Below are 22,931 nucleotides of genomic sequence, written 5' to 3' on the forward strand. Positions count from 1 at the left end.
CAGCGTGCCCGCGTTATACGTGTGCGTGTTTTACGCAGCTTCCAGCATATGCTAGAAGCTGCGCCAGAAGGAACGGAGCCGTGTGCCGGAAGAAAACAGTGGTGCACGCTCCCGTGGTGTATGCCCCCATGCTGCCACCGCGCTGCTGCGGACACAAGCCCTATTCATTTGAATGGGGCTTGAGCATCCACATTTTTTCTCTTACGCGGGGGGGGGGGGGCGGGAACAGATCCCCCACATAAGGGAAAGGACAACTGCAATAATAATAATAATAATAATAATAATAATAATAATAATAAATTATTTATTTATATCCTGCCCAATCATGAGGAACCCGGGTGGGTCACAACAGTAAAAGTACATTAAAAATATAATAAAATTCAAAATCAATCCCTTCTCAATCCCCCATCCCAGTTGTTGAACTACAATATTGAATAATCACAATTTAAAAACAGTAAAATACAGTAGGCTAAAAATTGGTGAAAATTGGGAGGACAGAGAGACATGGATCCCAATTGAGTCATATTCGTATTCGGGGAGAGGAACTAGGTTGGGAAGGCCTGGTGGAAGAGATCCATCTTAAGATCCTTCTTAAAGGCTGTAAGAGTAGAAATGTGGCGGATCTCTTCTGGCAGGTCATTCCATGTGATTGATGATGCTCCATGTCATTCACCATGCTGCAACCTTTCACTTGTGTTGCATCATCCAGCATCTTTATTCAGCTGCCATATTCTGTACAGTGGAATTCTGTTTTTTACATACACTGACAATACAGTTTTTACACAGTGATAATGTTTTGGAATATAATTCATAAAATCATCTGAAGCATCATCTAGTCCACCCTTGCCATCCTGGAACTCACAACCAAAGCACTCCTGAAGGCTCCCCATCCAACCTCTGTTTAAAGACCTCTAAAGACAGGGACTCTAGGCAGTGTGTTCCACTGTCAAAACAGCAGTTACAGTAAAGACGTTGTCTCTAATGTTTTGCTGGAATCTCTTTTCTTATAATTTGAATTCTATTGGTTCATGTTCTAGTCTCTGGAGCAGCAAAAAACAAAAACAAACTTGCTCTACATAACATCTCTTCAGATATTTGAAGATGACTATCCTGTCACCTCTCAGAAGTCTCTTCTCTAAGCTAAACAGTTCAACCAACCCGCTCCTATGCATGGCTAGTAAAGGGGAATGCCAGAGAATGCTGCCTTTGCCACCTGTTCATTTACATAAATAAGATGAGCATCCAAGCAAACAACATGCAAAGAGGAGCAATATAGATTCAAAGTTTAAACTCAGTAACCCACCCACCCTCCACCTAGTTCTCTTTCTCTTTCTTGCTACATTCCAGCCAACAGTTTAAGGTATCTCTTGTGCCCTTCTGTGGGTGTGTGTGGCATTTCAAAGAATGCAAAGAGGCTGCCAACCAGTAAAATAATTTACATTCTTTTACCTATAATTTAGTGACAAGTAATGGGAAAACACAAATGTTTGGCCCATTCCCAATATGCTAACCAACCAGATTCATAACATTACAGTGCCAGAGAGCAGTTGGTAGACCCTACGACTGAACAAGAAATATTAAGCAAAGTCTGTACTCTGCAGTTTATGCCATTCTCCTACGAGTGATGTCTCAACAGCAAAGATCTGGCCCTATTTTTAAAAAGACGTGAAAGCAACACTATTATTGCTTATCAAAATTCCCTGAAGCTAGGAAAATATCTTTACTGGCAGGCTTTGCTTCCCTTGGTATTCTGCCTTGAGCTCTACTATCTCTGGGAAGCAAACCCTTTCTGGACAAGATGGGCCTCTTTCATAACAGGACTACAAATAACGTTCCAAAATAATAATTTTAAAAAATATCTTTCTCTGAGTGAATCTGAGATATTGGTGTGGGAAGTTCTTTTTGTAACCTCATTTTTGCAGAGATTTATCTCCAGGCATTTAAGGTGTGTATTGCCCATCATGTAATGTAATTGTTTGTAATGTCAAAAAGTCTTTGAGCAAAGAAATGCAATTAGAGAGTGGAAAGCTATTATTTATTAGCTGTTTGTCCTGCTCGCCCTTTTTTTGCTGAACTGTACAAAGCAGCATACATTTATTCTCCCGACAACAGCACACAGCTGTTTTCTCACAACTTGTTTTTAGGTAGGTTAGGCCCAGGTCCACCCAGTAGGATTAGCAGCTCAGCAATGATTTAAACTTGGATCTTTCCTAGGCCTTGTTCAGTGCTTTAACCCAGGGATGGGCAAATGTGAGGTGCAGCGTGCATGCTGCTGTGGCCCATAGCTCCCCAAGTCCCCTGCCCCTCACCCCATGAATTTTGGACAACAAACAGATAATAGTGCTCTCTAGGGGATGTAATGTGACATTTCACATATTTTAGGCCCAGCTGGGCCACAAGGACCAAAAGGAGAAGCATGGTGAGGCAGGGAGGGAGAACCACCTCAGCGCCCCTCCATTTCTGAAATCACAATAACAGTGCCAGAAAAGGGCCAAGAGAGCTCAGAGGAAACTCAATGAAAGGCCAGGAAACAGCAGAGAAACTAAAAGAAAGAAGACCATGAGGGGAGATAGGGAAACAAAGGGAGGAAGGAGGAGATGGGAAAGAAACAACTCATCAAACAACAATGGGGAGGAATACATTGAAAGATAAACAGCTACTGGCCAGCAGCAGTAGCAATGGGTGGCGCTGGAGTTGAGAGAACAACAGTGACAGCATAGCTAACATTTGGTAGTACAGCGCACAGGGAGGTGGCCCTCTCTGTGTAACCCACTCACCTAGAAAACCATAGAATCATAGAATCGTAGAGTTGGAAGAGACCACAAGGGCCATCCAGTCCAACCCCATTCTGCCATGCAGGAACTAGCATCCCCAACAGATGGCCATCCAGCCTTTGTTTAAAGACCTCCAGGGAAGGAGACTGCAGAAAATTGCAAGGAAATGTGTTCCACTGTCGAACAGCCCTTACTGTCAGGACGTTCCTCCTAATCTTGAGGTGGAATCTCTTCTCCTGTAGCTTGTATTCATTGCTCCGTGTCCTAGTCTCTGGAGCAGCTGAAAACAAGCTTGCGCCTTCCTCAATATGGCATCCCTTTAAGTATTTAAACAGGGCTATTGTATCACTTCTTAACCTTCTCTTCTCCATGCTAAACATCTCCAACTCCTTTAGTTGTTCCTCATAGGACATGGTTTCCAGACCCTTCACCATTTTAATCACCCTCCTTTGGACACCTTCCAGTTTTTCAACATTCTTTTTGAATTGTAGTGCCCAGAACTGGACACAGTATTCACAGTATAACCATATGATGAGACATCTCAAGTGATACACAGGCAAGATCAGAATACTAATAGAGATAGGAAGAAATAAAGGAAACCATACTTGCAAGAATAGACAAGGGCATAGAAAGATGGTGATACAAGTATAGACAAACTCAGAAAGACAAATGCTATCCAAAGCAGAACCACACATAAAATAGGGACATGGAATGTGAGAAGCATGAGCCAAGGGATACTAGATATAGTAAAAATGGAACTGGAACACGTGAACATAGCAGTACTGGAGGTGAGTGACTCAAAATGGACAGAAATGGGCCACTTTGATTCAGACAACTACAAAGTGTTCTACTCAGGGAATGAAAAGACATGAATAAATGGGGTTGCTTGCATACTAAAAAAAGCTGTGGCAAAAGTAGTCAGAGGATACGCGAAATCAGACTGAATCATCTCAGTTAGGCTCCATGGGAAGCCTATGAATATTACTGTAATTCAAGTATATGCACCAACTACAGAGGCAGAACAAGAAGAAAGATTCTATGAAGGAGTACAGGAAGAAATTAACAACAGACCCACACAGGACATTAAGCTGATCATAGATGACTGGAATCCCAAAGTTGGAAGCAAAGAGAAATCAAAAACAGTTGGCAGATTTGGATTAGGTAAAAGAAATGATGCAGGTATTGCATCTGATAGATTTTTGTGAAGCCCACAACCTATTCATTGCAAACACATTTTTCATACAAACAGAAAGAAGGCTATGCACATGGACATCATCAGGTGGCCAGCACAAAAATAAAATTGATTATATAATCAGAAGTAAAAGATGGTGAAACTTCATCTTGGTGGCCAAGACTAAACCAGGTGCTAACTGTGGGACAGGTCACAAATTAATCATATCAAAAATAAGAGTAAAACTCAAGAACAAAACAAAACCAGTCATCATACCAAAATATGATCTAAACAACATATCAACAGAGTTCATTGACAATACAGTGTGCCCGCGTCATATGCGGGCACATTATATGCTGCTTTCAGCATATGCTGAAAGCAGATTGGAAGAAATGGCGCCATGCACTGGAAGAAACAATGGTATGTGGCGCCGTGAGCATGAGCCCCATTACTTGTAATGGGGCTTGAGCATATGCACTATTTCTTTTATGCGGGGGTGGGTGGGTGGGTCCGGAAAGGATCCCCCGCATAAAAGAAGGGCACACTGTATAAGGAACAGATTTGTGATCATAAGCATAATGACTGAGAACTGGAAGAACTGTGGACTGAAGCCAAGGACATAAGAAAAGAAGAATATAGACAGAAATTTTCAGTAGACAAAAATAAAGAGAAAAAAAACATAGAGGACAGATAAAACATTACAGTGCACCCATGTCATACATGGCTTTCAGCTTATGCTTTCAGTTTATGCTGAAGCCGCACTCTGGAATTCTGCAACAAAGACTCCAACCATACATGGAGAGAGAAATTCCAGAGGCCCAAGTGGGGTTCAGGAAAGGAAGAGGCACTGGGGACCACATTGCAAACATATGAGATCTAATGGAGCACACCAGAGAATTTCAAAAGAAAATTAGCATGTGCTTTATAGACAACAGCAAAGCCTTTGACTGCATAGATCATGAAAGGCTATGGGATGCCCTTAAAGACATGGGAGTGCCAACACATCTAATAGCGCTGATGAGAAATTTGTACTTAGGACAAGAGGCCACTGTCAGAAAAGAACACAGAGAAACAAAATTGTTTCCAATCGGCAAATGGGTCAGACAAGGCTGCCTCTTATCACCCTACCTGTTTAACTTATATACAGAACATATTATAAGAAAAGCAGGCTTGGACATAGAAGAAGGAGGCGTGAAATAGGAGGAAGGAATATCAACAATCTCAGATATGCAAATGACACCATACTACTAGCAGAAAACCTCAAGGACCTGGAACATCTACTAAGGAAGAGCTGTCTTTTTATTTCTTCTTGTTTCCTGGCATTGCCTACTTTATGTTTGGCACACCCAGTGCCTTTATCCTCACCTACTGCATTCCAGAGACCTTTTCCAAATTGGAATTAGGCTCTTTAGCAGAAGGTGTCTTGCTCTCCCACAATGGGGATCAAATAAACACAAATATAATAGCACAAGTATTTCAGCCACTCATTAAACCTCTTCTGAATATTATCTTTTAGAAATCAATGTACTTTTAGGCTGCGTATATCAAGTGCCAGATTTTTGTACGAGCTAAGTAAACTAAAGCTTAGGGAATCAAATTATGGGGGGCCTCCAGATACATTTTAAAACTTTCTTAGGGGAGGATATTAGAGGATCTTTTCAAATTGATACAATTCAGGTTAGTGGTGGAAGTTAGTGGTGTCAGTGGAAGTTAGTCTTCATTTCAGCTCCTTAGATAGTTCATTAAAGTTCACCCTAAATCTTGGAGCAGAGTCACTGCCCCATTGACCTGGGAGCCACCAGCCAGTGCTGGTTAAGGGCCTCAGGCTTAATCCATCTGAGCATTAAGCCTTGAAAGAAAACAGCATTAACTAGTTTGTGTGCAGCTCCATGTTTGAATCTAAAATATTTTTCCAGAAGTGCTATCAGGATGTTGTTGTTTTAAATGTAGCATTTCCTGTCTAGGAATGGTGTGCATTAGAAATTCCAGTAATTAACTGTTGCTAACTTGTTTGTTTGCTTTTTTTCAGTATACCTGAAGCAGCTGCCTGCAAGAACTGCATGATTTCTGCTACTAGTTATCTTATCTCCCTGAAAGTGGAGCCCCCACCAACTTTGTCCCACAATTTGTCAGGTTCTCCTCTCATTACTGTCCATCTGAGACACACACTGGTAAGTGGTGAAGCATATTTCACAATGGCTTATTTGCTACTACCTGAAATGTGTGAACAATTCTATATATTTTTTGAAAAAGGAAAAAAGGAAGGAAAATTGAAATACATATTAGGCATGAACGTTTTGAACTATGAATACGGTATCTAGAATGGGAAGTTTCTGTGACTTTTACAAGTTGTGGAAATAGTTGCCATTTGATTGTATCAGTCATTATGTTTCTAAGGCCCAAGACACACCGGCCAAAAGTGGCGTGCTGGTGCCGAAACTAGGGTTCCAGAGAGTGCAGCAACCGCATGCCCAGAAACCCTAGTCTGCATGGTGGCATCCTGTCTACATGGGTGCTGCCATGATGATGCTAACTCTGCGCAGCATCTGCGCATTGCTGTGCATTGCTGCGCACATCACAAATGTGCCAATGGCACACTCGTGATGTACACAACACACCACAAAAGAACCCGATAGAAGTGGGTTCTTGTTACTGCGGAGGCATGCCGCACAGTTTGGCAGCTGCGGCGTCCTTCCACAGTTAAAACGGGTGAGTCCAGCCCGCCGTTTCGGGGCTCTCTGTACAGCCCCTAAGTTAGGAGACAGTGCAGATTTCCAAAGCCTTGTACCCTGTGACAAGTAATGTTGTTTTGATTTAATTCATAATACTTGAGAACACTTAAAAGGAACATCATTACAAGGCTTCTGAATTCAGAGTCTGATACTATTTTGCTTGTTGTTGCATGACACTTTATTATGAAATCATGAAACATACAGAGCCAGTGGAGGCTGGTGACTCAAGTAGAGTGGGAGTGGTGATTCTTTTTTGCTATCCTAACTGCTGAACAGTAATCTCAAAATACATTCAGAACCTTGGTTAGGTTCAGAACCTTAAAGTTTGGAACAGAACGTAAGGTGGATTTATTGCCCCAACAGCAATGGAGCCACCAGACTTCACTGCATACAGCCCTATGGCTATGAAAATTAAGATCAATTTAAAATGCTGTTGTGTGACAGATTAGGCTGGAGGCAGTGGTGGATCTGCAACTGTGGGAGGGCAGTGAATCCACTTTTGCTTTTACTGCAGCTTCTTCTGTAGTTATAGGACTGTAGAGGTCCAGAAGTGGCATAGCTCCTGTTCAGCTCAGAACAAGCTGCAAGAGAAGCAGTGGTGGAGTCATCAACTGCTCCTGGATTAGGCAAGAGGTAGTTTTGGATGTTTCTGTTCATGGGCTGCTCTTTTGAATTGATTGTTTAATAGCTACACAGAGGAGTAGGAGGATTGATGACTGTGGTACTGGGTCTTTGCAGTTATGCTGCCAAGTTGCAATACATCTTCCCTGCTGGTTTTCTGGAAAAATCACAAAAACATTTTTATCTGCTATGCTTTTGGATTGCATTGAGCATTTCTTGTTTTCTCTCTGCTAAGGATGTATTCTTTTCCATCTTTTTTTAAGTTTCCCCTTTTACATAGCTGTTCAATGTTTTGTGTTTTTATGAGTTTGCATTTTTGAGGGGAGAGCGACATTTAAGATGTTGTATTTTACATTTTGTCCTCATCATTCAACTGACTGAAAGCCACAGCATGGTGGGGTGGGGTGGAGAGTTTGTTCAAAATGTCGGTTAGAATGTTTGGAATAAATGCATCATGCCATTCAAGTTCTTCATGCATGGTTTGGTCAAAATTATACTCCCCCACCACGCTCTGAAGCTTATCGCATCCATAAGTGGGATAAAAATAAAAGTTTTATTTATTTATTTTATTTTATTTTCCCCCCGTTATGGGGATGGGAAGGGGAAACTTGGGCCAAGCGTTGCCAAGTAAAAAAAGGATTTTATGGCATACCAAAGTGCCCTCAAAATGGCCCCATTCCATTTCCCAGCCCCAAGCCTGAGGAGTGTTAAATGTTCGGGTCGGAAGTCTTATGGATGAGCACTGAATGGATTCGGCTTGGGGCCGGAGAACAGAATGGGGCCATTTTGAGGTCACTTTGGTGTGTGATAAAATCCTTCTTTTCTCGGTGACACGCAGCCCCAAGAGTCCGTTTCTCATTCCCATAATGGGAGAAAAAATGGGTGTGATAAGCTTCACTGTTTCTATGTGACTGGCAGAGTAAAGTTCATGCTTTTTGTATACAACAACTGCCTTCATGTTGCCTTCAAGTTTTAAGTGTAAGTGCCAGGGCTGCCTATGTGTTTGCAGTGTAAGTAATGAAAAATCATACCCTCAGAAACTTGAAAAAAGAAAAGAGGACTACTAGTCATGTCTGATTTTGTTAGGATGAGTCAGTGTAGTGGGGCAACATTGTCCCCTAGACCTACCAAAGTTGCCCACTCTGGTATACAAGAAGGAGAGATCACCAAGAAAGGTGTAAGTTCTGATCTGTTTTCCTTGTGCATTTCTCACTGTGAGACTGCAAGATCCCCCCCCCCCCTTCTTTCAGAGGAATTGCAAATTTAATAGATGGGTGAGGGGATGGGAACTGTATATCTTTAAGTGTGAAATATTTAAAATGGTGCAAACTGTTGTTGTATAAACTGTTAAAAAAACAGAAGGTCAGGATGGATGGATTGTTTGTTTGAATATTTATATCCCACCCACTGTTCAAGGATCTCATATCCCACCCGCTGTCCAAGGAGCTATATAATCCAATAAATGTAGTACGCTAAATTACAACAACACTTTTTTAAAAGCTGAAAAATGGCTTGCAAACCAGTGAAATCTGTATTAGCTGGCTTATTTGCTTGAAACAGAGATCAGTTTGGTGGCCTCTGTGGGCCTCATCCTTGGCATCCAAGTTACCTTCCATATTCAGCATGAAGTAGTGGGAGGAGGGAAGGGCTAGAAGGAAATGAAGAATTTGGTTTGGAGGAGTCTGCATGCTAAAAGATCTTAAGGAAACTTTGTGTGTTTTGGGCAGAACCCAGCTGGAAAAGCATAACCATGCATGCCATTCCTCATTACCTCAACATCATATTTGATCTTTTGATAATCTGGGAACTGTTAAAAATAATAATACAGACAGATTCAAACCCCTGTCCTCTGAATGACCCCATTGCTGCCTATTTCAAGTATAGATTATTTCTGCTGAACTGGCTTTTCTGTCTCGCTGTTTCTTTTTAGATAGATGCGGCTAGGAAGATGCATTGAAAATAACTGGGGGGGGGGGCGCGTTTGTATCCAAAAGGTCCCAGGTTCAATCACACCCCTCCTAGCATCTTCAGTTAAAAAAAGATCAGGAAGTGTTCTTTTTATTACAAAAAATTGAAAGTTGACAAAGAAAGAGAACTCTTTCTTTGTCAACTTTCAATTTTGGGGGTAATAATTGCTGATTTATTTTTATTGATTTTACATCCCGTATATGTACCAAATTCTTCCATTACTTTCATTAGTCTCTCTATATTATCATTCGGATTCTCTAAATTTATCACCACATCATCAGTGAAGGCTCCAGTTTTATAACTGAATTGCTTGATTTTTACTCTCTTCAAATCCTCATCCACTTTAACTTTTTTGATTAGCAATTCCATTACTAATAAAAAAGTAGTGGTGACAGTGGACACCCTTGTCTAGTTCTTCTCTCAATTAGCTTAGTTAGATCTCCATTAATATTTTTTTTGGCTTTCTGGTTATCATAAATTTCTTCGATCCAATTTCTAAAGTTTTGTCCCATATTCAGTCTTTCCAGGATTTCCAATAAAGTAAGCCAATTAAGCGTCTCAAAAAGCATTTTCAATTTCCCAAAAATAAATCCTAGTTTTTTTATCATTATGTTTTTCATAATACTTTATTATATTTAATATATATCTCAAAATATCTTTCATATATCTTTTCGGGAGAAATCCTCTTTGGTCTTCATCAATTTATCATTCCAAGCATTTCTTTAATCTCTTAGCCAATATTAGTGCAAATATCTTGTGATCTGAGTTAAGCAAGGATATTGGTCTATAATTCACCAGATCTAATATGTCTTTGTTTTCTTTAGGAATTAATATTCTTTCTGCTTCTTTCCATGACTGTGGCATATTTTCTTTTAGAATATTTTTCATTACTAATTGTAATCGACGGCTTAGCTTTTCTTTGAATACTTTGTAAAATTCAGCAGGAAGGCCATCCAGCCCTGGTGATTTCCCCAATTTTACAACTATTAATGGCCTCTTCTGTTTCCTCTCTGGTAATTTCTGCCTCTAAACTTATTTTTGTTCATCATTTAATTTTATCATTTAATAATTCCCCAATTAATTAATAAATTCTATATTCTGGTCGGTTCTTTTTGCATATAATGCTTTATAATATTCATGAAATATCTCCAGAATGTGAAGTCAAAGGCTTTCATAGCTGGCATCCATAGTTTTTTGTGGTTTTTTTGGGCTCTGTGGCCCTGTTCTAGAAGAGTTTATTCCTGACGTTTCGCCAGCATCTGCGGCTGACATATTCAGAGAATGCTGGCATGGAAGAAAGTGGTGTGTGTGTGTGTACACACTGTGTGTGTGTGTGTGTGTGTGTGTGTGTGTGTGTGTGTGTGTGTGTATAGTAAAAAAAAAGCCAATACAATTCTAGGCTGCATCAATAGAAATATAGTGTTTAGATCAAAGGAAGTAATAGTGGCACTCTATTCTGCTTTAGTCAGGCCTTACGTCTGCGCGTTGCTGCACGTTGGTCAGGCCTCACCTCACCTGGAATACTGCATCCAGTTCTGGGCAATTCAAAAAGGATGCTGAGAAGCTGGAGCATGTCCAGAGGAGGGAGATCACAATGGTGAATGGTCTGGAAACCATGCCCTGTGAGGAGGGACTTAGGGAGCTGGCTATGTTTAGCCTAGAGAAGAGAAAATTAAGAGGCGATATGATATCTCTATTTAAATATTTGAGGGATTTCATACTTGAAGATGGAGCAACCTCCTGATCTTCAGCATCAGCGTCTTAACCACTGAGCCACTGCATTCCACTTACAACACTATAACCCAAGTGGCATTCCAACATCTGAACAACCAGAATAGTGTGCACTGGAGGCAAGGCGGCACTGGAGGCCATGAAGAACAATTGGACACAACTTATTCAGGCAGTCAAATCCAATAACTCAACTTTATTTGGGAATATTACATCAAGTTCTCAAAGTAATGTACCAGTTACAGCAGATTGTCACACCTCCCCAGGGTCTGGGAGGATCATTTTGAAGCACTTTATAAGGAGATCTATGTTGAAAGTAGATGTGCAAGCCAAAATATAGAGAATCTCCCAAGGTGGGCATCAGTGACTGAGTCAGAGATCAGCTTAGCTGAGAATAGGGAAGGCTTCAGGGGAAGACTTAATACCTTCAGAAGCCATTAAAAATGATTTGGAATTCTGGGGTCCTATTTTGTCCTTAGTTTTCATCTGTGTTGACAACTACGGTCAAGCACCCAAGGATTGGGGGCTTGCAATCATTGTCCCCATATTTAAAAAAGGAAGTAAGAATGATCCTGATCAATACAGACCAAGTAGCCTCCTTAATACAATCAACAAACTTTACACGAGACATTTATAGTGGAAGCTCCAGACCTGGCTGGAACAAGAAAACATAGGTCCAAAACACACTGCACATAGAATCCAGTTTGAGACCTCTTTAATTGCCCTGGCTCAATACTAGGGAATTCTGGGAGCTGCAGTTTTGTGAGACACTTAGCCTTCTCTGTTAGAAAGAGCTCTGGGGCCACAACAAACTACAATTCCCAAGATTCCCTACTGCTGAGCCAGGGCAGTTAAAGCGGCCTGACACCGGATTATTTCTGCAGTGTGTTTTGGAGCATACTTGAAGAGGAACAAGTTGTCTTTAGGGAAAACTGATCTTCCATAGATCAGTGCCTTGTACTTCACCATTTCATTGAAAAACATTCCACCTGCAACAACATCTCTCTCTATGTCTTTCTCTGTGTTGGTTTGAACAAATTGTGTTTTCTCCCGATTGGCCTTAAAACCTGTGTCTTTGATGATTCCTAGCAACTCCTGACTGATTTTCCCAGTCTTTTCTTCTGAGTCAGAGTGAACCAGTATGCCATTCACATATGACAAAATGTTCAATCAAGACTCTGTTATCCATTTGTCCCACATTTTAACCACATGTGAGTGAGATATACTTGGACTGGGGTGAAATCCCTGAGGATTTTTTTTTTTTTTTTTTGCACACATTGGTTGCCTCTAAACAAATAGGCAAATTTATATCAGCTTCATCCATGTAACTAATTTGAATGAAAAGCACTGGGTAAATCCATGACACTGTAATAGCATGAGTTTGCAGCAATGGCAGTCAAAATTTCATTGTATTTGGCAACCACAGGGGTAATGGCTGGAATTAATGAATTAAGGGTTCCAATCAACTGTCCTAAGCCATGTGACTCCATCTGGTTTAAGGATGGGCTAAAGAGAGATACTGTATTACACATCAACTGCATGAGGGGGATTGCATCCCATTCCAGCAGATCTTCTATAGTTTTACTTATTCCTTCCTCTGCTTCTGCTGGGTATTTTTATTGGCACTGTGGCAGGGAATCCTTGCCCTCAAAGAGGACATAGGCATCCTTTATGGAGTCACACTCCACTTTGTTCTTAATCCAGACCTCAGGAAATTCTACCATCCACTAGTCATTGAGGTGAGGAGTGCTGGGGCTTTCAATGCTGCCCAGCAGTGAATGGCTGAGAGCTATGGTTGGCCAACTTCTAGCTGCCACAGGAACTAATTTATGAAGTCAGCTTCTGCCTCCTAAGGAACCCTCCTCCTAAGATTCCATCATCTTCACCTTGATTCTTACAGGACTGGATTCTGTCTGTCATGGGTCCCACAGTTAACGTCCCAAATTCTGGACCAGTTATGTCCCTTACTGTAGCCTACCAGGATGAAAATGGCGAAGATTCCTCTGCCTAGACAACCTCAGGCCCCATTCCCACTGGCTTATAATGTGGATCAGGATGCAAATCATGGGTGCATCGTTTCTATTTGAGCGTGCATTCGATCCGCATTGCTCCAATATCATTCCCACTGGAATTCGAATCTGAATCGACTTATCCTGAAAAACCCGAATCAGTGGTCGATAAACCAGAGGGGAAAAGCGCCTAACCGACTGATTGGCTGTGACGTCAAGTGCTTAGGTGCTTGATGGACAGCTGCTTTTAAAAAAAGAGACTCCGGAAGGGCAATGGGAACGGGGAACAAAATAACCTGCTTCAAATTACCACAGGGAAAATACCAATGGGAATGAAAACAGGGGTAAAAAAACCCGGGTCTGTTTGCATCCATTTTCAATGGGAACGATGGGTCAGATTCGCTTACGACTTGCAAAAAAAAAAATCCGAGTCAGAATTGCAGCGAAATAAGCCGCTTTTTTTGCCCAGTGGGAATGGGGCCTCAGAATGTAGGGTGTGCACTGCTGTGCCAGAATCTACTGGCAGTCTGGTGAGAACCTGATGTGTCTATAGCCCTACACTGGATGTGCCCATTGGTCTTCCCCAACTGTGAGGCTTCAGGAACACTGCCACCTTCTGGGGAAGCCACCCTTGGTCATCAAGGCAGTTGGAGTCACGTCCATTCTTCTTTGGCACAGTAGCCAGGGTAGTCATAGCCAAGGCAGTATCTATCTTAAGGGAGGTTTAGGGTCCTGGGAGTTACAGTGGATTTCCAGGATGTCAGGGGGTTTGGCAGGAATTTCTGCCCTTGTGATCCAAGCACCTTGCCTACACTGGAGGGACTCCTTGGTGGTGAGGCTTTGGATGAGCCTTGTCACCCTGAGAAGAACTCATGAACCTTCATTTTGAAATCCATTTTTTTGCAGTTGTCCCCAAATGCATTTCCTCTAATCACACACACACACACAAACCAAAAACAAACCAAAACAAAACAAGATAGGTGGGCTGGGCCATACCATCCAGAAAGAGTTCTGTTTGTGTTTCCCTGCTTTGAGGTGTCAGGAGGTGGGAATGGATCATGTCATGGTGGCCACCTTGAGTAGAGAAGTGGCTTTTCCATCTCCAGCTCTCTCAGCTGCCTCTCTAATAGCTGTTATTCCCCCCCCCCCAAACACTGCATTACCTTATTATATGGGGGAGCCAGGACCGTTCCTATACTGGGAGTGGGGTCCATTATTGCTATAGATTACAGCTTGAATGGATTCCCATATCCTGTCCTCTTTCCTTCCTATGCCTTTTGGGGGTCTGGAGACCAGGACTCTCAGGAACAATCCAAGACCTACCTTAAGAAGCTGGACAGTGCTGTCCAAGTCTCCATTGTAATGCACATGAGTTGTTTGACTAGCTTTGTGTGAAGGCAGAGTCCATTTTACAATGTGAAGATGAACCTCTTGTCATCCGAGTCAATAACTCCTTGATCATCAGTAAGTAGTTTCCCTGCCAGTACTGCAAGTAATTTCTTCCTTGTGACATACACTTCGGAACTCTCAGTTGCTCCTTGCCTATTCACGACATATAAAATGTTTACATTTTGGCCAGGCAACAGCAGTGGAATGATTTCTTTCATCCAAGGATACATATCTTTAGACAAGAGGTATCAATCTGCCACTGTTAGCTAAGGCTGCCACATCCTCTGGGGCCATACACAACCATGCCCACTGTGTAATGTGTTGCCTGTTTGCAGTGGGGTAGCTATGAGTGGCTGTATTTTACCATATCGGGGCAGTTCCCTGATTGAGGGAGCCTAGCTGGTTCTGCCATGGCACAGGCCTCTATAGCAGTCCAAGGGGCATGTTCCCTTATCACCTAAATGTTCACCCTGTTCTCTTCTCAAAGGATTTCAGATTGTTAATTGCATTATCTTTAGATTCCCTGCCTGCTACTGTTGAACAGATCATTTCTGAGATGCATAGGCTGGCCACTCTACACTCCTATGCATACAAATGGAAAAAGTTTATTTCCTTTTTTATCTCCTCAAGGGATCTCTCTGGTTCAAGTACAAATCAGTCATGTGCTGGAGTTCCTCCTCTTTCTGTCTGATAGAGGTCTCTCTTTCTCTCTTCCATCAAGTGTTACCTGGTTGCAATCTCATCCCACTTCCAGATCATCAACAAGTCTTCTTGTTTTCAGAACACATTGGTTAAAATGTTCCTAAAGGGTTACAAGAACCTTCTCCCTCCAGTATCAGGTCCAATACATCAATGGAGTTTGGAACTGGCCCTCTTGCAACTCCCCAGGAAACCTTTTGAGCTAGTGGCATCTTGCAATACCCAACGACTTACCTGGAGAATGGCCTTCTTGGTGGCTATTATATCAGCAAGAAGACCAGGAGAATGATGTGCCCTTAGCGTACATAAGCCTTACCTGTGATTTCATAAGGACAATGCAGTTCTTAGACTGACCATTTCCTTTCTTATGAAAATGATGACAGCTTTTCACATGAATCAGGTCATTGTATTATCCTCACTGATGCAAAACCTGAACCTAATTCAGACCTTGAATGAGCCCTCTATTGCATTGATACCAGGTAGGCACTAGCATTTTGTGTGGACATGACTGTGGCCTTCCACAAGTCCCAGAGACTTTTCTTGTGCTACTCCTCCAGGAAGACAGTTCTGTTCATCTCCTCAGCACTTCTCAAAATGAGTCATTTCTACCATTCACCTTCCATATGAACTTCAAGACACTTCAGCTTGAATGTACGGCCATTCCCCCAGAGCTATAGGTATGTCTTCTTCCTTTTTGAGGGATGTTCCTTTGGAAGATGTTTGCAGAGTGGCTATGTGATCACAGCCTTTGATCTTCATCTCTCACTACAGGATAGAATGAAGATCTGGGGCTGACACCACATTTGGAAGATCTGTGTTGTTTTCTTCACTCATATGTCACTCCTGTGTCCATTTTACTAGCTGTGAGAATCACAGAGACCATGAAGATAGAGGGCTTATTTGTAGCTGAAATTCTTTGAGTGGTTAACTGTGAACTCATGCACCATTGCTTGTTCTCCCTTTGTTGCATCTTGCATCTCCTTCAATCCCTGGCTGCTGCTTCAATGTCCAGGGAACTGAGGGTTTAGGTGGGAAGCATGCTAGTCAAGTGTATGAGGAGAGGGTGGGGTTACTGACAAAATGCTTGCATAATAGCTCTAGAAGGTTCTGAACAATGCACTGTGCAGGTGAATATAACCCATTTGTTCACAGATGACCACATGAAGACACCCCCCCCCCACTCCTGCTGCTGCCCAGTAGCTCAGTGATTCCCAGACTCTGGTCCTCCAAATGCTTTGGACTTCAGCACCCAGAAGCCTCAGCTATCTTGGCCAATTCTGGAATTCTGGGAGCTGAAGTCCAAAACTCTTGGAAAGCCAGAGTTTAGGAATCACTGCACTTGTTTGGCACATTTAGTGTGGCTCCTCCAACCCTCTGCTGTCAACACAGCCTCTTGCAGAACACGCTATCCGACCGCCATGAAACAGTAGTGCCATGGTATACAGAGCTGTATACATGTGTCAACTTTTGGGTAGAGGTTCCCTGCTCAGAATCCTAGTCCTGATCCAGATGGTGTTGTGTTCACGAATCAGGGAAATCAGTGTGGTTTTTTTTAATGGAAAAAGAATCCCTCTCTCACAGCTGCACATTTCCTGTTGGGAAAACATCTTTAAAAGTTCTTGGTGATAAATTCCATAAAGCAGAATCCTGAATTAACCCTTACGGTAAAGTAAACATGTAGTGCTCTTGTGAGGAAATAAGAATGGGATGTTTTCTTACTGCTTGTTCTGTTTAAGGTTCAGGATGTGAGTATTGTGACAAATTTTCAATGGATGAACCAGGTTGCCAAGTGTAGATTCAGTCTGTGGTCACCATGAAGCTCTAGCTGATAGGAAGAACAGCAGGGAGATCAACCAAGGAAGCTTTCTTGCACTGATGGGGGACAACTAGGTCTGGGTATATTTCCTGGCATGGCGTGATGGTTTGAGTGTTGAACTACAACTCTGGAGACCAGGGTTCAATTCCCAGCTCAGCCATAAAACAGAGTAGGTGACTACTACTTCTTCGTTTTCTTTTTCTTATTCTTATTCTTATTATTTGTACTCTTCTTTCCCCCAGTTGGGACTCAAAGCGGACATATGCTCGGATTATGGTGATGTTTATAGGTTTTCCCTGTACCTTTATTGACATGATTCTACTGGCTTTGTGTTGTATCCCTTAACAGCTTTTGCTACGTCTCTCCCTAGTATGAAAGCCACCCCATTTCTTGGTGACTTGATTTCCTGAGAAGAATACTGTTGTCTGAGTCAAAGTGACCCATTCCTATCCATTTTAGCTCGCTCACCCCTAGTATTGCTATGTTTATGCGTTTCATTTCATTTTTTACTATGTCTAGAGTTCTCTGGCTCATGCTTCTCACATATCATGTTCCTATAATATGTGTAGTGCTGCTTCAGACAGTATATGCATTGCTGATCATGTCTGCTTCTTGACTTCCCATGTTTTGAGTTCTTTTATGTCCTTGTTCAACTCTTTGCTTTTATCTCTGTCTGTGATCTGGTTCTACCTTCTATTTGGCTTGGGTCTTTCTCATCATCACAGGGTTTTCCACATGTGATGGAAGCAAAAAGCTATAGGTCTAAATTTTAGATGTACAGTTAGCAATGTCAGCAGAAATGTTTTTTGGGTGGTGTGGGCAAAGCATTGGAAAGTAAACATGGACTACTTCATAGATGTATGTTAACAGCAGTAATAATGCTATTCGTTGAAACTTGGAAATGGACTGAGGTCCCAACAATGGAAGAATGGATTGTTAAAGTTGTTGGGTTAGCTCAAATTGCCAGATTAACATGGGTTTTAAAAGATAAATGGGTTGAAGATTTTCTGAAAAAATGGGAAAAAATATAGATTTTTTAAGAAATAAGTAATCTAATGATGTAACAATTTATGGTTATGATTACTAACATCTATGACCCTTGGTATCCACCTGTGGATATCAAAATCCATAGACAATCAAGTCTCATTATATTCAATGGCATAGTAAAATTGTGTCCCTTATAATATGGCAAATACAAGGTTTGTTTTTTGGAAATATGTGTGTGTGTGTGTGTGTGTGTGTGTAATATTTTTAAACAGTAGAATTTCTAAGGTGGACCTATAATGGCAAGATTTGTTCAGAGGAAGTATACCTTTGCCATCCTCTGTGGCTGAGCAAGTGTGACTTGCCCATGGTCACCCAGTGGGTTTCCATAGCCAAACAGTGATTCAAACCCTGGTGTCATACACACACACACTGAGAGTTTGTCAAAAGATGAAGCAGACATACCACAGATACCTGATAACCAGGAGAGACCTCCTCCAGATCAGCCTAAAAGACAGCCATGCCCTTCTCCAGGTCAACAAGATTCAGAGCAGGAAGGAGAGGTAGAGAAAAGACCACCAAGCCCCACTCCTCCTAAAAGGCAAAGGCTTTGACACCTAGCACAAATTCTGCCTCACACACAGAGAGCACACACACAGCTGTGAAAGGCTCCCATTAAATATTGTCTACATGGTGAACATTGGCGGAGTTAATTGCTTTTATAAGAAGCTGGCTTCCACCTGCAAACCACTGGAAGCCACCTTTCAACCTGACCTTGCTACTGTGAGTATCTGATTTACTCGACTGTTTACTGATTTTGCTTAGATTCTCTTTAGCTTCTGATCTTGGACTGTATGACACTGGGTACCTCTTGTTACTTTGGATCCTGAGCTTTGACACCTCAGATTCCAGGTCAGCATGAGAGCGGGACACCTGCTTTTCAGAGTTGTAGTCCAATGCGCAAACTGCTACACAATGATTTACATAAAGTAAACAATTAAGACATTCAATCAATCAATAATTTATTATAATCATAGTCCAGCATAAAAAGAGAACTTTTTTTTTACTATAAGGTACATGAGCTGCATAAGAGAAAGTGGCATAAAATACAATAAACATATAAAATTCACTTTTAATAACAGCAACCAAAAGGTAGGCCATAACACTCCACCTAAACCCAAGGTTTGTACATAATCCCAAATCCCATTATATATCATATGGCTACCTGAATACTTCTAAAAAAGTTTTTATTTTCCTTGTCTACTGCTGATGAGTTACGATGGCAGTCACACAAAATCTAGTGACTTTATCCATAATCTGTGCATCCTGGTAGGCAAGATGAAGGAAAAGATAGAATTCTTCCATTCTGCATGTAATATTCTGTATAACAGGAGTAATTAAAGCAAGATGTCCCCATCATGGGTTTTTTTTTTTGGGGGGGGGGGAGGCAGTACAGAAGAACATAACTAAGAGTTTTTAATCATCTCACCTACACAGAAACAGATATGCTCACAATATGGGATCTTCTTACATTTTGCTTCCAGGACAGCAGATTGTAGCACATTAAACTGTGCCAAGGTAAAAAGCTTTCCTGTACTTAAGAATTGTTAGGTTTCTCAGGCGCGTTACAGACCGCCCAAAACGGGTGGTCTTGCGCCGCTGCCGGTTGCCGCGTGGAGGAGCCCCAGCATCCAAACTGCGGGGCTCCTCCACGCTGCAGAATAAGAAGCGCCAAAATGACGCTTCTCTTTGTGGCGCGGATATGACGCCGCGAGGTGCCAATGGCGCACTCGCAGCGTCATATGCACTGCGTGATTTGCGGACGCAGTGCGTCCGCTACGTAAAGATGGTGGCCCCCGTGTGGAACAGGAACCGCCATTTTGTACAGACTCGGTCCGTATTAGGGTTAAGGGTGTCCGGAAGGGATGCCCCTTTCTAACCCGGGCCTCAAATAACTGAGGCAACTCAAAGATTTTGTAGTAATACCTTGAATGAGGTATTTGGTAACTTAACTCAGGTGACTTTCAGGGCATAGTGGTTTAAGTGTTGGACTATGACTATGGACACAGGTTTCAAATCCTCGCTGAGCCATGCAACCCACTGGGTGACCTTGTGCAAGTCATACTTTCTCAGCCTCAGAGGATGGCAATGGCAGTGTCAAATCCCCTCTGAGGAAACATGCCAAGAAAATCCTGTGATTTTTCACGTTAGGGTCACCGAAACAACTTGAAGGCACACAACAACAGCAACAAACAAATGTCCCTTAGTCATTGTTTTATGGCAGATTTAGCATTATTATAGCCAAGTGCTATTAAAACATTAAGAGTAAAACCAATATGTTAGAAGTTTCTTGATTAGCAACTGTTTCCTTGCAGATTGAAATCCATTAGTTAGCATTAGAGTAGCCAGCCCAATTGAGGAAAATATTAGTTTTATCCAATAATTGATCTTAAGAGTCTAGGCACAGGCTTCTATAGGGAATCAGGCCTGCCTCAATAGGCAAAGCTGCATCATCATCATCATCATCATCATCATCATCATCATCATCATTGTCTATATGCCGCTCACTATTGTTTTTTGTGGCCGGCCTCAGCATAGAACAATACACATGCAAATCACTCTAGCATTCCCAGGCTCACACAGTAGATATACACCCAACTTTTTCCAGGCATAGCATTCTCCGAAGATGCCAACCACAGATGCTGGCGAAACGTCAGGAAGAAACTTTTCTGGAACATGGCTACATAGCCCGAAAAACGCACAGAAAACTATGGATGGCAGCCATGGAAGCCTTCGACCCCTCACTATTCTTTCACTGAGGTCAAGACAGCCTGGAAAAGGTTGAAGGAATACATCGATAAACTGACTGCATTGTACTCAGAAGCCCTTGTCATTGTGACAAGATGGGCAGAACGACAAGGCACTCAGGGAACACAGCCACCTTGGTTTTAGCTGTAATATTAATTTGGACACCACAGTGTCAGTAACAGAGACCCATGCTGGTAAATTATTGCTATCAGCTGTCATATAAAGCACACAGTGTCCTGATGCATAGTATAGCTATTATAAAAGTAGGCTTCCCAAGAAGATGCTGAAATATTACAATCCATCCTGGGGACAAAGTTACAGAGGCCCACCCCACTGCTATCCTCTGGAATGTAATTGAATCATGTGTCGTAGATGCAGTCCTAGATTAAATGTTGCCAATGTTTTTTCCTTAATCAAGGTTTCGTACCTCCTTTCCAGGAGAACCCAGTCCTTGGGCAATGTTATTAAGTTATGTTCTCTATAGGTCCTGTATTTTACAATTAGGGAGTTCTTCATAACTATGCATTTATGATCAAACCATGTTCTGTGATGCATGGTCTTATGGTAGATAGACCCATAGGTTTACTTGAAGTATCTCTTAGTAGAGAGTGGATTGGTGCTGCTGTGTGTGGCTGCTGCAGAACCGATCCGGGGCTTAAAGAGGTGGCTGCATGCCACCCATCTGTATACCCCCCCAAGATACAGTCAGTGGTGGAAGTTCCATTACTTGATAGGGAATAAACCCACTGTACACACTGGCCTGACAACACAGTGCCAAAGGAGTGCTGCCAAGCCATGGCAATGCTTTTTGTGGCTTCATTTTGCACCCTGGAAAGGCCAGATCGAGGCCGCAGCATGCGGTTGCGGCTCCCTGATCTGGTTGAAACAGGGGCAGCTGCATGCCACCCCTTCGGGGCTGTCTGTACAGCCCCAAATTCCCCATTTTAAAATCTCCTTCTGTGCTTCCATTCAAAATGACTAAATTAGACTTATTTATGATGTGTAAAAGGTACAGCTCTGCATGGTTACATTCTTTATCCTTTGATTTTGAGCTTCATCAATTTCTGGGTGTATTTCATGGAAAGGAAGGAAACGATGAGGAGTGTCTCATTGTTCTGCCCAGTCTGTGCATTAAGGTCTCTTGTCACAATGACAAAGGCTTCTGGGAACAATGTAGTCAGCTTATTGATATATTCCTTCAACCTTTTCCAGTCCATCTTGACCTCAGTTAAAGAATGGTAAGGGGGCAAATAGATATCAGTAATGCTAATAATGATACAAGTGGATCTAATAAATTTAATGCGCAATGCTGTAGCTAGATGGAATAAGGGATCATGTCTGATAATAATAATAATAAAATGTTTATTTATATACCGCTTTTCTTGGAGATCAAAGCGGTTCACATCTGATAAAACTATGACATGTGTCATAATACAATATAAAAACAGTTAAAACATTCAGTTACAATTACAAATATTCAATAGAATTATCTAAAAACAACAATTTAAATAATCAAAACTGTAAATGACAATATCCTGAGGTTTGGTAGAAATAAGTATGCTTAAACCACTTCTACCCTTCCCATTCTTTGTAATATGCAAAGCTTTTAGTGTATATGTGGCTATTTCAAGTTGTACTTAGTAACACTTCAGCAAAGGTTGTAAATTCTAACCTTGAGAAATTATAATTTGTCCCAGGGTTACAGCTTTAGGATCCATATTGGATAATGATAAACTGATCAGCTGATTGTAGATATGGTATGTGGAGTGTGTAAGAGTACACCCTTCCTCTATTGCTAGTTCCATTGGGATGCCTTCCTTGTAAGTATCCTCAGTACTGATCATTTTCTGAACAGGGAAATTAATGGATACAAAGTGATCTTGTAGCAGCTTTGAGACTAACCAAGCAATCATATCTGAGGAAGTAGACCAAGTCTATGAAAGCTAATGCTACGACTTCCTTTGCTTAGTTACTACTAGAAGATCCCTTTTCATACTGATATTTCAGATTGAAATGCCTATATCTCTGAATTCTACATCCATGGGAATTAATATTGGAGTGCATACAGTCATTTGTCTGTCTGGAGGTGTCAGGAGACTTTTCCTTCTCTTCTGTCCACATCAATGAAGCTGGAAAGTCCACTGTCCTAAAACTTTCCCAGGAAGTTTCTTTCTAGAAGATATCAAGGTAACTAGAGGTTCTGCAAAAGAGTCAAGAGCTAGCAACATTTCT

The 22,931-nt window shown here is 41.7% G+C and overlaps 1 protein-coding gene across 1 annotated transcript in view; it reads left to right on the plus strand.

The window, feature by feature from the left end:
• The window catches only part of ADGRD1 (adhesion G protein-coupled receptor D1), a 193,573-nt gene that overhangs the window by 46,738 nt on the left and 123,904 nt on the right, over positions 1-22,931 (plus strand). The window contains 1 exon segment of the mRNA XM_042441368.1: positions 5,975-6,116. Within this exon segment, the coding sequence (XP_042297302.1) occupies positions 5,975-6,116 (142 nt within the window).

Source organism: Sceloporus undulatus, chromosome 10 (assembly GCF_019175285.1).
Source record: "Sceloporus undulatus isolate JIND9_A2432 ecotype Alabama chromosome 10, SceUnd_v1.1, whole genome shotgun sequence".
NCBI classification, from domain to species: domain Eukaryota; kingdom Metazoa; phylum Chordata; class Lepidosauria; order Squamata; family Phrynosomatidae; genus Sceloporus; species Sceloporus undulatus.